The sequence below is a fragment of the Nymphalis io genome, chromosome 27 (assembly GCF_905147045.1).
Source record: "Nymphalis io chromosome 27, ilAglIoxx1.1, whole genome shotgun sequence".
Taxonomy (NCBI): domain Eukaryota; kingdom Metazoa; phylum Arthropoda; class Insecta; order Lepidoptera; family Nymphalidae; genus Nymphalis; species Nymphalis io.
In genome coordinates, this window is record NC_065914.1 from 7,994,159 (window position 1) to 8,008,143 (window position 13,985).

Genomic DNA, 13,985 nt, shown 5'->3' on the forward strand with positions numbered 1-13,985 from the left:
AATCGGGTGAACCAATGTATCCGTTTTCTTTTCCTATATTTATCTCAAAAATAGCCTCTTCCACGTCCATATTTTTGTTACATGTGAACTTAGCCTTAAAGTCTTAGTTGCTACGAATATATTTTAAGAGTTTTTAAATTTCCCGGCGTAGGCTGAAACCTACTCAGCCTACTGTAGATAAAGGCGTGCGGCACAGCTAATAAAAAAATAAGCAATTAATTAATATTTTATTAACAATTTATACATTTAAAAAACAACAAATATCTTTAAAAATACAATAATTATCGTATACATGTAATTACAAAATAATCTTAAAAGTAATTAATAAGGTTATTTATGGCGCTTTTTCTTTAAGATTATGAATGTCAAATACAATTTTGGTTTCGACGTTCAATTACGAAAACTGGTGAACTGCGAAAAGAGTTAGTGCACAGGACACTAACGCATACTATATTTATTCTTATAATCCGATGGGACAGCAACTCAGAATCTCTATATCCAGGGGCGTAGCTACCGCTATATCAGCCGTATCAACAGTAGCCCCCTGGCTACAGGGGCCCCGAACCAGAGCAAGCAAAAATCGTTGAAAAAATGAAAATATAACACATTTTTGAAAAAAAAAAAATTGGATGGGTACTTTAATTCGTTCTAGTATGTAATTCTCTAAATCGCGAAGAGAAAGGTAAGATAAAGGGCTCCCCACCAAATTTTGATACAGGACCCATCAAGGGCAAGCTACGCCCCTGTCAATATCCCTTATATTCAAGTGTACTATAAGATATTTGTTAAAACCGTTCATTATATCGTTAAACCGTTAAGTACCAAATGAATTTGACGATAAAATAACTTTATTGGGTAATGTTCTCTAATATAACAACAATATATATGTTGGAATATATATATATACAGTACAGTAACAGCCTGTAAATGTCCCACTGCTGGGCTAAGGCCTCCTCTCCCTTTTTTGAGGAGAAGGTTTGGAGCTTATTCCACCACGCTGCTCCAGTGCGGGTTGGTAGAATACACATGTGGCAGAATTTCGATGAAATTAGACACATGCAGGTTTCCTCACGATGTTTTCCTTCACCGAAAAGCACGAGATGAATTATAAACAGAAATTAAGCACATGTAAATTCAGAGGTGCTCGCCCGGGTTTGAACCCACGTTCATCGGTTAAGATTCACGCGTTCTTACCACTGGGCCATCTCGACTTATAATAATATATATGTTGGAATATATATGTTGGAATGAAATAATTAAGTTCACGCTAATATACTACCAACTTGGGTTTATTCAATAACAAGTCAGGACCTGCTTCGCACCTATAACACGGTCACAATAGCAGTGCATCTCGCTTCCTCCTTCACCACCTCGCTCGCATTCATTCATGACTTTAATTATACATAAAAATGTTATTTACTAATGTACTTAGTGACGTTTGTTTTTACACCGGACTGGACGTCGATATGACGTCATCAACGCCGGTTGCACAGATATTGTAACCGGCGTTGTATGTTGTATGTATTGTACTTCACTTATATATTACATAACAAGTAGATTTAATCTAAAATAGAATAACAAGGTTAAGTGTACAGTTTTTAAACGTAACGTTTGAATAAAACGTTTCTGACGCAATTTGAGCCGGTTGGCGTGGTTGGTAGATACTTGCCTTTTCACGCCGAAGGTTGTGGGTTCGATTCCCACCCAGGACAGACATTTGTGTGCATGAACATGTCTGTTCGTCCTGAGTCTGGGTGTAATTATCTATATAAGTATCTATTTACAAAAGAAAAGTAGTATATGTAGTATATCAGTTGTCTGGTTTCCATAGCACGAGTTTTGTACGAGCTTAATTTGGGATCAGATGGCCGTGTGTGAAAAATGTCCCAGGATGTTATTATTATTATAATAACCAGAAATAAACAACTTACGAAAACTTAGTTTAAGAACGTTTCCCTCAAATATTACACGTACAAACATTGCAATAGAAGTTACACTTCATAAGTATATACAGAAATATGTCCCCTTAGGCTACATACACACAGCGCTCCGTTTTCCACGAGAACGAGCTCACGCACACGACAGTATTCCAAACCAAATAATATTTTTTTTTTAAATCCGATCCGACAAAATACACAACTATCTTTCGTATCCGTAAATACAGATGTCTGTGTGTATGTGCAATGGTAGTATAGTGAGATAACAGAGTGCATCTGTGTTTGTGCACACACTTGTGCACTATAATATGTTCACATAGGTCTAATCTCTTAAGATTGGCCAACATAGCCGAAATCGGTCAGGAAAACATCATCATGCAGATATAGGCAAGCAAAGATTGCAAACATTGTATTATTGCACGAATTCAATCCAAGCTTAATGGTGGGCTACAATCAAATTCTTCAGCGAAAGGATCCGTAGTGTTGCCATCTTTATCTTCATCTGCAAAGTTTAATTTCACTGGATTTATACACTTAACATAAGTTCTATTTATTAACATTGGACTAGAATTCAGTTCTATATTTTTAGGTAACTTATTAGCACTGGCAACATTGATCGAAATGTCACTTTTTGTTATCAGAGGACTTTTGTAAGGTTTAATTGAATTCGATTTGTTTATTATATGTATTGAGCTCAATGGCGGCGGTTCGCCGTACATTTTAAGTTTAGCAATTCTTTCATTTACTTTTCTCTTCCTCGCTAGCTCTTTAGGAGACAAGTCTTGTGTATCCCTTTGTTTGAAAGTCGATTCAAAGTCTAAGCCGCTAAGGTTCAAATTAATGTCTGCCTTTTGAGCTAATGGAGATTCAATGAACAATTTATTTCTGGATACACTATAATCACTGTTATTTAATCTGTACGGCGTGACATTTTCAGTGTAGCCATATTTAATATTAATGAAATTATTTTTAATAGCAACACAATCGTTTATAAACTTTTTCTTATCAATAGACAAGAATTTTTTCGATAGATCCTCCGTCATCTTCCTGATAAAATCAATTTTACAGGTTCTAGTGAAATGTGAAAACTCCGTCGCGCGATACTGTGCAATTTCTTCTCTAGTGTTGCCAGAACGCTTCTGTAAATTCAGACACGCAACAATCTGACCTGTGTCTAAAACATTTTCGAAACCGAACTTTTTAATTCCGCCCCAGAAATTTATGGAGACAATATTTTTACTTTCGTCCGTTAAATATATATTTTGAAATTGATTCGTCGGTGGTTCGATTAGAAAAATCAAACCGAAAGTGTCAATTTCGTTATTATCTGTATTTGTCATGTTTTGGAGGTCCTTTATGGGATGACATTTTCTTCTAAGTGTATCCGTGTACGTTTTCGTTTTATTTTTATTGAATTTCGATGATTGGAATATAGACTGTCTCCCAGCTGATATTTGAACCTCGGAAAATCTGTAATAAAAAAATGCAATATTAAAAAAAACGGATATTTAAACAAAAGTAACAATCTCGAGATATTGTAGGAGATGTTATAGTTGCGGTACGCACATACAGACACGATAGGACAGCAACATGACACTCGCGGATAATTAAGGCGCAAGACCAATAGCTTTACGTGCTTTCGGAGGCATGGGAGTATAAGTGCTGACTTCGGATTGCTGGTGAGAAATATTCGACAGTAAAACGCAAAACCGGACCGACCCAGGACTCAAAACCTCGGGATAAACATTCTTATATGCATTGTGGGTTCGAAGGGTTATAAGTATTAAGTGTATTTACCTCACGGCGGTAGGGACGACATTGTACACGTCAAGCCACGCCCCCTCAGCTATGAGGTCCAGCACACACTCGTTCGGTCTCCAAATTGTTATCACGGCTGAAAACAAATTACATTACATATACAGTAACAGCCTGTTAATGTCCCACTGCTGGGCTAAGGCCTCCTCTCCCTTTTGACGAGAAGGTATGGAGCTTATTATACACGCTGCTCCAATGCGGGTTGGTAGAATACACATGTGGCAGAATTTCAATCAAATTAGACACATGCAGGTTTCCTCACGATGTTTTCCTTCACCGTATAGCACGAGATGAATTATAATAACAAATTAAGCACATGAAAATTAAGTGGTGCCTGCCCGGGTTTGAACCCACGATCATCGGTTAAGATTCACGCGTTCTTACCACTAGACCATCTCGACTTTCATACATATAATACAATATTATATAGATGATAAAAAGGTGGAGATCGTATCCGTTGATTTCCAAAGGAATTTATGGTATTATTATTATTATTTTTCATTTCAATTAAGTTTGCAGACACAAATTGGCCACCATAATGATAATTTACTGGTGGTAGGGCTTTGTGCAAGCTCGTCTGGGTAGGTACCACCCACTCATCAGATATTCTACCGCAAAACAGCAATACTTGATATTGTTGTGTTCCGGTTTGAAGGTTGAGTGAGCCAGTGTAATTACAGGCACAAGGGACATAAAATCTTAGTTCCCAAGGTTGGTGGCGCATTGGATATGTAAGCGATGGTTAACATTTCTTACAATGCCAATGTCTAAGGGCGTTTGGTGACCACTTACCATCAGGTGGCCCAAATGCTCGTCCATCTTCCTATTCTATAAAAAAAAAAAAAAGTTCTCATCATCGCTCATAGATGACGGCACTGTAACCAAGATTTTTCCTTTTCAATGCGACACCAACCTTGGAAACTTCTGTCCTTTGTGCCTGTTGCCTGTAGTGGCTCACTCACTACTGAGCTCCTTGCCGGTTCCTACGGGTAGAATCTGCACATCGAAGTGATAGCTATTTTAAATCTAATCCTTCAACATAATGCTTTTACAAACAGACAATTAAGTATATAATAGCTTACCTTTTGAAACACAGTTGTTATGTACATCGGCCACTCTCATTTTCAGCAACGGCACCACGTTTCTGGCGACGTCCAGCCCTCGCTTCTTCACCATATCCTGAACCCTCGCCTGCATGTTCTCTATCAATTTTTCGCGTTTTTTAATCGCGTGCTCTTCTAGCAGATGCGTTTGGGATTCTGTCAGGTTGACCTTGAAAATTATTTTTTTGTTTCTGTTAGTAAAAATACTGAAAAAAATATGATGTTTACGACGTCCTCCTCAACAGGCAAGCTAATTGCGCGGGACATACTACAGTGTCGCTCTCGAAATCCAGGAACGACAATCTATGATGTCAATAAGAGATGGTTCCAGGGCAGGACCAACCGTTTTACGTGCGCGGGTCTAATAACTGCCAATTTTCACCAATCTTCGCGCTGCTACTGCGAATATCTCGAATTTTAACAATATCGTTTTTTGGCACAGGTCCTCGGGTGAACCTAGGACGTTGGCAGCTACATCAGAGCGTCACGGTAGCGTGCAAAAGCGATCCCGTGGCGCTTCTCATCAAGACGGAAAGGGTACCGCTGGTTTTTTAGTGGGTATTTCGATGTTCGGGGCGCACTCGGAGCCTTCGACACCGGCGAGCCCCACAAACGTGGCAATCGAGAATATAGTATGTATGAAATAACTGAAGGAATATATTGGTCACAAAGTAATTATTTACTGGTGGTAGGGCTTTGTGCAAGCTCATCTGGGTACGTACCACTCACTCATCAGATATTCTACTGCAAAACAGCAGTACTTGGTATTGTTGTGTTCCGGTTTGGAGGGTGAGTGAGCCAGTGTAATTACAGGCACAAGGGACATAAAATCTTAGTTCCCAAGATTGGTGGCGCATTGGCTATGTAAGCGATGGTTGACATTTCTCACAATGCCAATGTCTAAGGTTGTTGGTGACCACTTACCACCAGGTGGCCCATAGGCTCGTCCGCCTTCCTATTTTATAAAAAAAAAATTTTTTTTGGCTTCACAAATATATAACCTCACCTTAAATCCTGATAAGTCTTTACTCCTCTTCATGAGTCTGCATATTTGGGAACCAGTTTCCAACCCCTTGTCAGAATCTAGGCCCTCCGAATCTTGAGATTCCTGTATATATATTTGATCGTTATACATCGTATTATTTAATTATTTATATTAGAGAGATAGACAAAAGATTGTTTGAGTATTGGCGATTTAAGGAATGAAATATTAACTTCAACAAGTTTTTTTCAAATAATGTCCATATTTTTTAGGGAATTACTTATATTTCTATTTACCCCTCCAGTTAAGAGTAAAGCTTGCGTTAGGAGTGGGGATGACAACAGCTTTTACATCGCTAAGCTATTGACGCTTAAGATACAATGATTAAAACAGCAGAGTTATTAGCAAATCGCATGGAATATGTACGTCCAGATTTGTTTATGTCTATTACTCTATAGAATCCTTACCTGTTCACCCATTTTCTCGATTTCATCATACAACCTCTCGATCTGATTCTGTCTGTTCGTTTCGTGTTTCATTTGTTCGATATGTTCCAAGCGTTCCGAGCGTGTTACTGAAATTATTTTACAAATGTAAATTAACTTATATTTATGATATAAGTATAGCTATATTTTGACCACCAATCTTAACCGATGATCTTGGGTTCAAATCCGGGCAAGCATCACTGAATTTTCATGTGCTTAATTTGTGTTTAAAATTCATCTCGTGCTTGACGGTGAAGGAAAACATCGTGAGGAAACCTGCATGTGTATAATTTCATTGCAATCCTGCCACAGATGTATTCTACCAAACCGCATTGGAGCAGCGTGGTGGAATAAGCTCCTCAAAAGGGAGAGGAGGCCTTAGCCCAGCAGTGGGACATTAACAGTTACTGTAGTATTTGCTGCAAGGATAAAACTTCTAAAAACCTGCCGTTAATAATAATAAACATTAATAATAACCAGTGCTGCCATCTGCAAACTTCTCAATATAAAGTGTAGGATACACTCTGGTCACGAAGACGCGGACACGTGAAATTTTCCCGCCCTCTGGCTTGACAGCTGACAGGCGGGCCAAGATGGCGCCGTTGCCGTGGAAACCGAGCCTCGTGTCCCATTTGGCGCGCCGGGTCGAATTGCCGGATATCTTGAGACGAATCAAAGATGTATCCTGAAATTAGGAAGTAAAATAAGCCGATGAAATGAGCTCCGAAACTTCTCCATAAGCGTGATGAGGGCCAGCTAAGAGTTATTTTTATTTTAAATATGAAAATTAATACCATCAGCGATCATCACGTGAACAACACGAATGGTGGCGGTGCTCGTAAAAACCAACCACGTCATATTTATTGCAGAGCTATAAAGATCACTTTCTTCTGTAAAATACGTAGTGCGTATGTCAAATATCTACACATTTCAAAGTCAAATGGGGCATTTTAAGATAAGTGTTCACAACTGCCCATTGATTGTAACCATCTCTTTCATAGCCAATGCGCCACCAACCTGGTGGTAACCAGGAGCTTTCTGCAAGCTCGTCTGGGTAGGTATCACCCACTCATCGGATATTCTACCGCAAAACAGCAGTTGATATTGTTGTGTTCCGGTTTGAAGGGTGAGTGAGCCATTGTAATTACAGGCACAAGGGACATAAAATCTTAGTTTCTATTCCTATGTAAGCGATGGTAACATTAATTACAGTGCCAATTTCTATGGGCGTTGGTGACTTACCATCAGGTGGCCCATATGCTCGTCCGCCTACCTAAACTATAAAAAAAACCTTTGGAACTAAGATGTTATATCTCTTATGCCTGCAGTTACTTACATAGAAAATGTCATGAGTGGATGGTACCTACCCAATCGGGTCTATCATCATTATGAGCAATGTGAAAGCATATGCGCTTCTAACTTTTATAAATAATTGCTTTACTAAAATTATTTTTTTTAAATACTAAAAACAGTTAATTTGAAAAAATCACAAATTCCTACCTCCCAAGGAGACACCCCCTGTTCACAATTCATCAGCTCGGCCCCATATATCGCCAACTTTGTACCGACACATATTTTACCGGCTGATATTAATCTATCAACCATTTTGTCAGCGCACGCCTTAATGCAGTACCAACCGTCAGAAACCAACAGTTCTATGTTTTGCATTTGGTTGGTAACACTGTAAATTAAATAATGCATAATTATTGATACTTTTATTTATATAAATATATACAAATGAATGTTTGTACATCTATTGCATTTCTTATAGTTTCTATATATATATACGCACACAATACAGTTATTGTGTGCGTGTGTGTCCTCCGAGTTTTCTTGTTTTTGGTAATAGTTCGACCTGAACTTCGTTCGATCATGCTTAGCGATGAAGGAAAACATCGTATGGAAACAAACGATTTTGTTAATATACGCACCAACCCGCATTGGAGCATCATTGTATAAAACGCTCCAAGCCTTGAGGTTAAACTCAAGGGGGAGAACAAAAGCCTTTTCACAGCAGCGTATCATCAACCGGAAGTTACTTACAAATTAAGAATAAATAAATATATATTGTTATAGAAAATTTTAATAGCAGATGTGGAGGCAAATAATTTGAAAGCTTTGGTCGAGATCTAAAGTATTTCGTTTTGAATATCGGTGAACTAGAAAGTTTTAAAGTAAAATCAAAGTAGATATGAAGTGGAACAATGTTATATTATAAATAAATATATATTTATTAACATTTTTTTTATATAGAATAGGTAGGATAGGAACATATGGGCCACCTGGCAAGTGGTCACCAACACCCATAGACATTGGCATTGTAAGAAATGTTAACCATCGCTTACATCGCCAATGCGCCACCAATCTTGGGAACTATGATATGTATGCCCCTTGTGCCTGTGATTACTAAAAATATAAAATCACATGGATTATGTAAATCTATTTATTTTCACTATTATTTCTTTCAGCCGATTAAATGATAATTAATACATACCTACTGACATACACGCCGTTAACATATAATCCAACAACGCTCAAGACCATTAATTTAGAAGCCAGTTCGTCCTTCTCCAATATCTTCCTTAGCGCTGGTCTCTCAACATTATATAACTCCCTAACATATCTATATTTTAATTGTTGCAGGACATTTTTCACCGTGCATATATCATTCATACAATTCGGAAACCGAATTTCATACGATAACAATTTCCAAATAATCAATTTCAAATGATTCTCTATCCAACCGTCAGGCACTATCTTTGTATTTACGGACTCTGTGAACCTTTTTAATATTTTATCTGTTGTCCAGATGTCACTGTCAATGTCATTTCGTTTCGCGCGAAATTCGAACGCAAGTAGCGTATCGAATTTGAAGTTTAAAATGTACGGATCAATGTTGGCATTATTGGTATTACTTGATTCAAAATCTTGTAGGTCCTTTAGTGTGTATATTTTACTTTTCTTATAATTTTCATCATATATATAAGTTTTTATTGGTCTTTCTGTTATATGATTGTTAGATTCTTTAATTTTATTGGTAGTTTGGGGTGTTTTAAATTTTTTTCTCCTCTTAGCTTTAGGGCATGACAAAATCGGACTACCAGACCGTTTACTAACTGGTGATGTGACCTTAGAGAAGTCTTCTGTGTATAATGTTTGTTCTAAGTTATTCATTACTTCTGTATTCATTATTTCTTCAATATTAAATTGATCTTTTTCAGGTGTTCTCTCTTCTGCGGTTTTTGATTTATTTTGAGCTATTCTAACTGAATCTTCAGATATATTTACATGTTTATTGTTTGCAGTTTTAAATCCAAACGTGTCTTCATTCGTATTCTTACCCGCGTCAGTTTTATTCTCATAAAACCCATCTTGATTTAAATCAATGCTTTCAAATAATTGTTTACTTTTCAATATTTTTGTATTTGCCTTTGATATTTTAACAGTTTCAATATTACCTGTTTTTAAACCAATAAATGCATTTTCTTGTTTTACGCTTGGTTGTTGCTCCTCATCCATATCGATATCTTGGAATATTTTTCTCGTCTTAGCGAGAGCAGTTTCGGAGATTTGAACTGCCTTATTGCTAGCTGTTTTGAATCCTTCAAATACTGAGTTAGTTGTCTGACGTTCATACATTTCAAAATTACGAAATATATCTTTAGTCTTAGTTATTGCTTCTTCTGTTATCAGAACTGGTTCATTGCTAGTTCTAAATCCTTTATTGGAATCGAATGTGTTTTTATCTTCAATAATTATACCATCATTATCAATTCTAGTTTCCGTATTAAACATACCCTGAAAAATACTCTTAGTTTTAGCTAGAGCTTCATCAGATATTTGGACTGTTTTGTTACTTGCAGTTTTAAATCCTTGCATTTTTGTCTTAAGATTGCAAGATATATCTTGACAATTATAAGATTTTCTACTTAGTTCGTTTCTTACACTTTTAGAAACATCTTCGTTTATATCACTAACATTTTCTTGTGACCTAACTAACTCATGTTTTTTATTAGAGTTTCGTAACTTATTTAAAAAGTTAGAATCTCTCACAGACCTCTTATCTTCTTTATAAGATTCTTTGTCAATTTGAACGGACATTATTTCTTTGAAAACTTTTTCCGATTTAGCTAAAGCCTCTGAAGAAATTTGAACTGTTTTATTACTGGCTGTTTGGAAGCCTATGAATGTGGGTATTTGTTGCGCAATATCATGATACACATTAATTGATTTATCAGGTAATGATGTTTTTTTAAAAAAATCGTTAACATTCTTACGAGATGGAAAAGGATTAACAAATCCATTACGTTTATTACAAAGGTTTTTAAGATTGTCTTTATCCAGAGCAGCTTCTGTTTTGTTTTTGGTCGCATTTACAAGTAGTTCTTTAATAGAAACTGTCTCATTAATGGGTAAATCTTCATAATCAATATTATCAAAAATATTTTTAGTTTTAGCAAGCGCTAGTTGAGACACTTCTATTCTTTTATTCGTAGCTGTTCTAAAACCCATAAAATTTTTACTTGTTGACGGTTGATCTACATATGAGTTGAATTTGTCAGTGTTCATATCATTTAAAGGTTTCTCTAAGTCAGTTAAATTGATATCTTCGAAAATGTTTCTTGTTTTAGCTAATCCCTGTTCGGATATTTTGATTTCTTTATCATTTGCAGTTTTAAAACCTACAAATGGTCTTTCAATAACAACCTTTTTGTTAATTATATCGTTATTCATAGTTTCTGTAGTACTTGTAGCTGTATCATCTGATGTTTTACTATTACTATCTTTTTCTTTATCATTGACAATGAAATTACTTTCAAACTCATTCATAATGTGTTCATCAATATTCACCAGTTCATTTAAAAGTCCAACTTCATCTAGTCCAGTATACATTCCATTATCTACTGCACTAAAGTGTAATTCCGTGTTTAATTCTGCTTTCTTTTCACGTAAATCTAAAGTATTTTCTGTTAATTTAGCTTCTTTATTGCAAATTAGGTCATTGGTCACGTTATTATCAACCAAATCTATAGCATTATCAGCTTCTAACACTTCTCCAAAGATGCTTTTACTTTTCATAAGAGCTGCCTCAGATATTTTAATGTCTTTTCCTCTTCCCGTTTTGAAACCAACTCTTGGATTTATAAGATCATTTTTACGACAGTGATTTCTTTCTATATCTTGTAAAATACTTTCATTATATTTGTTATCAATTGTATTGTTATTACATTTTGAAGTACTATCGATAACTTCCACAAGTTTGGAAAGTGAAAACTCTTCTTCTTGAATTTTAACATTATCTAAAATACTTTTAGCTTTGCTGTATGAATCGGAGTTAACTTGTATAGACTTATTGCTGGCAGTTTGAAAACCAACATACATAGTTTTATCTAGAACATCATGTTGGTTATAAAATGATGTCTCTAAGGCACATGTCAATGGTAATTCTTCAAAATCATTCCTAAAATAATCCTCATCATCGCTACTAAATAATAATTTATCTTCAATAAATGAAGCGCTTTTTGTTTTAACTTTGTCAAAATCTTTGCTTGAAGCTACATGAGGTTTGCTACATATGTTTAAAATGGGACTCAGTGATTTGTCTCTGTCACCCAAAACGGGTTCTGCGTGTGTTTGAATGAACAATTCGTTGTTCTTAATTTGTGAATTAATCAATCTCTTTGCAAGATCATAATCAAGATTATCCTTTATGACCGGAACTGCTATTGTTTCGAATTTTTCAAATGATTCCAATTTGTACACTAGAGGTGGCGGTGTCTTTGATTTAAGTATAGGTGAATTATTTTTGCTTATAAGACTTTTTGGTATAGCTTCATCATATTCTTCAAATTCATTTACACCTGATGCTATTATACTTTTAGTCTCTATATCTTTATTTACATTACTTAAAGCTTTATATTTACCACTAAATCTTGAACTGAGGGTATTTAAACAATTATTATCATACACTTTTTTATCTGCAGATATTTCATTAATTATTTCTTTAACTTCTAAATCTTTGGAATTTTTATTATCGGTATCTTCATTTATATTTATTTGTGGATCATTATTTCTATTACTATCTAACTTATTGAATGAATTATCAAATTCTTGTGTCATATTTCTTGGTACATCTATTAAAGCTTCAGCGTCTTCGATAATATGTATAAGTTGTGTATCCAGTACACATTGTGTTTCAAATTTATTTGATTGTATTTGTTCAGATTGCTAAAATATATAAAATAAAAAAAATTATAATAGTTACTTAAAATATTTTTATATTCAACACAATAGTAAACTAATGCATAAATTCGATTAAAGCAAACAATATAAAATGAAATATATTGATAAAAAAAAGTAATTAAAATGTATCTAAATAAAAATAACAACCGAGAAATGACTCAGTGCATCCTCTTGAGTAGTTTTGGATTTTATTCCACCACATTAGTCCAGTGAAAATTAATCATACATTTTCATGTAGCAAGATTTTAAAAAAAACTGTCAGGAAACAGTTTTTTTTAGGTAACCCAGCATAAGATGAGTTATAAATACAAATGAAGCACTTTAAAACTAAGTGGTGCTTACCTGAACCTACTATCTTTATTCACTAATTATGTTATCGTAAAACATTTCATGCTCCATATACAATGAGCTCCCTTTAATTAAAACCTAATTAAGCATAAGGGACTTCAAACTTAAAGTTAAAACTTAAAGTCATTTTTCAAGTTAGTTTTTACCATATATACTAAAGTTTAGTTTAGGTGATGATAAGGTCCTAACTCCTAGGTGGGATATATTATAACGTGCATGTGTGTGTAAATGTATTCATTCACTCTTTTTTCATTTTCAAAGACTATATCTAATTTCCAAGGCACGAGACTAAAAAAAAAAGTCAATATACAGATTGAGAATTTCTGAACCGAAAAAACCAATAGCTTTGTAGTGGCCCAACTTGCCGTTCGCAGACCAGTTGCGACCCAGCCCACTGCAGCCGAACAGCTACTAGACCAACGAGGCAGACGAATGAGGTATATGTAAATGTACTTGGAAATAAATTTATCGATTGTAATTAAAGCTTACTTGTTCGGTGGATATCATTGTTATGGGTAGAAAGTTACTCGTTTTATGCATATCTAATTGATTTCGACTGCTACCACCTTTTCCATAAGTGTCTGCGTTTTGAAACGCCTTTATTTGCTTCGAAATATTCGATATTACATCTTGAACTTCATATTCTTTGATTGTGTTTTGAATAACATTTTTATTTTCACGGTACAAAGCAGCTGGTGTTTGTACATTATGTTTTTTTAAAGTATTCGCGAATATTTCTGCTTCATTACTACCCATTATAGCACCTCTCAAGATATTTTTGAAAAGTAAAATAGTAAACCGTAATCGCGAACAACAATAATGCCAAAAATAATATTTTAATAAAAATCCGTATGACTTATGCTTTTTGTATAAATGATGTAAACAGATGATTTAAAATTAAAATGAAATAGGTATGTTTCGTTGTATGATTTCAAAAATATTTATTTCGGAAAACAAATAAGTTTTAAACTAATTAACTTTTTTTTAAAACATTGTATCATGTAAATTTGATTTTGTTTTTGTTTAATTGGTTACTATCACATATGCGAACTTTCAAATAATAAAAAAATCC

The 13,985-nt window shown here is 34.9% G+C and overlaps 1 protein-coding gene across 1 annotated transcript; it reads right to left on the reverse strand.

Annotated features, from left to right (window-relative positions):
* Positions 1-1,083: 1,083 nt before the first annotated feature.
* LOC126778775 (breast cancer type 2 susceptibility protein) lies at positions 1,084-13,754 on the reverse strand. Its single transcript, XM_050502415.1, has 9 exons — positions 13,403-13,754; positions 8,817-12,550; positions 7,823-8,003; positions 6,800-7,007; positions 6,305-6,411; positions 5,862-5,963; positions 4,835-5,024; positions 3,735-3,831; positions 1,084-3,407 (listed from the first exon to the last, which is right to left on the reverse strand). Exons 1-9 carry the CDS (start codon positions 13,667-13,669, stop codon positions 2,363-2,365), a joined length of 5,931 nt encoding a protein of 1,976 aa, XP_050358372.1. The 5' UTR covers positions 13,670-13,754; the 3' UTR covers positions 1,084-2,362.
* Between the last annotated feature and the right edge of the window lie 231 nt (positions 13,755-13,985).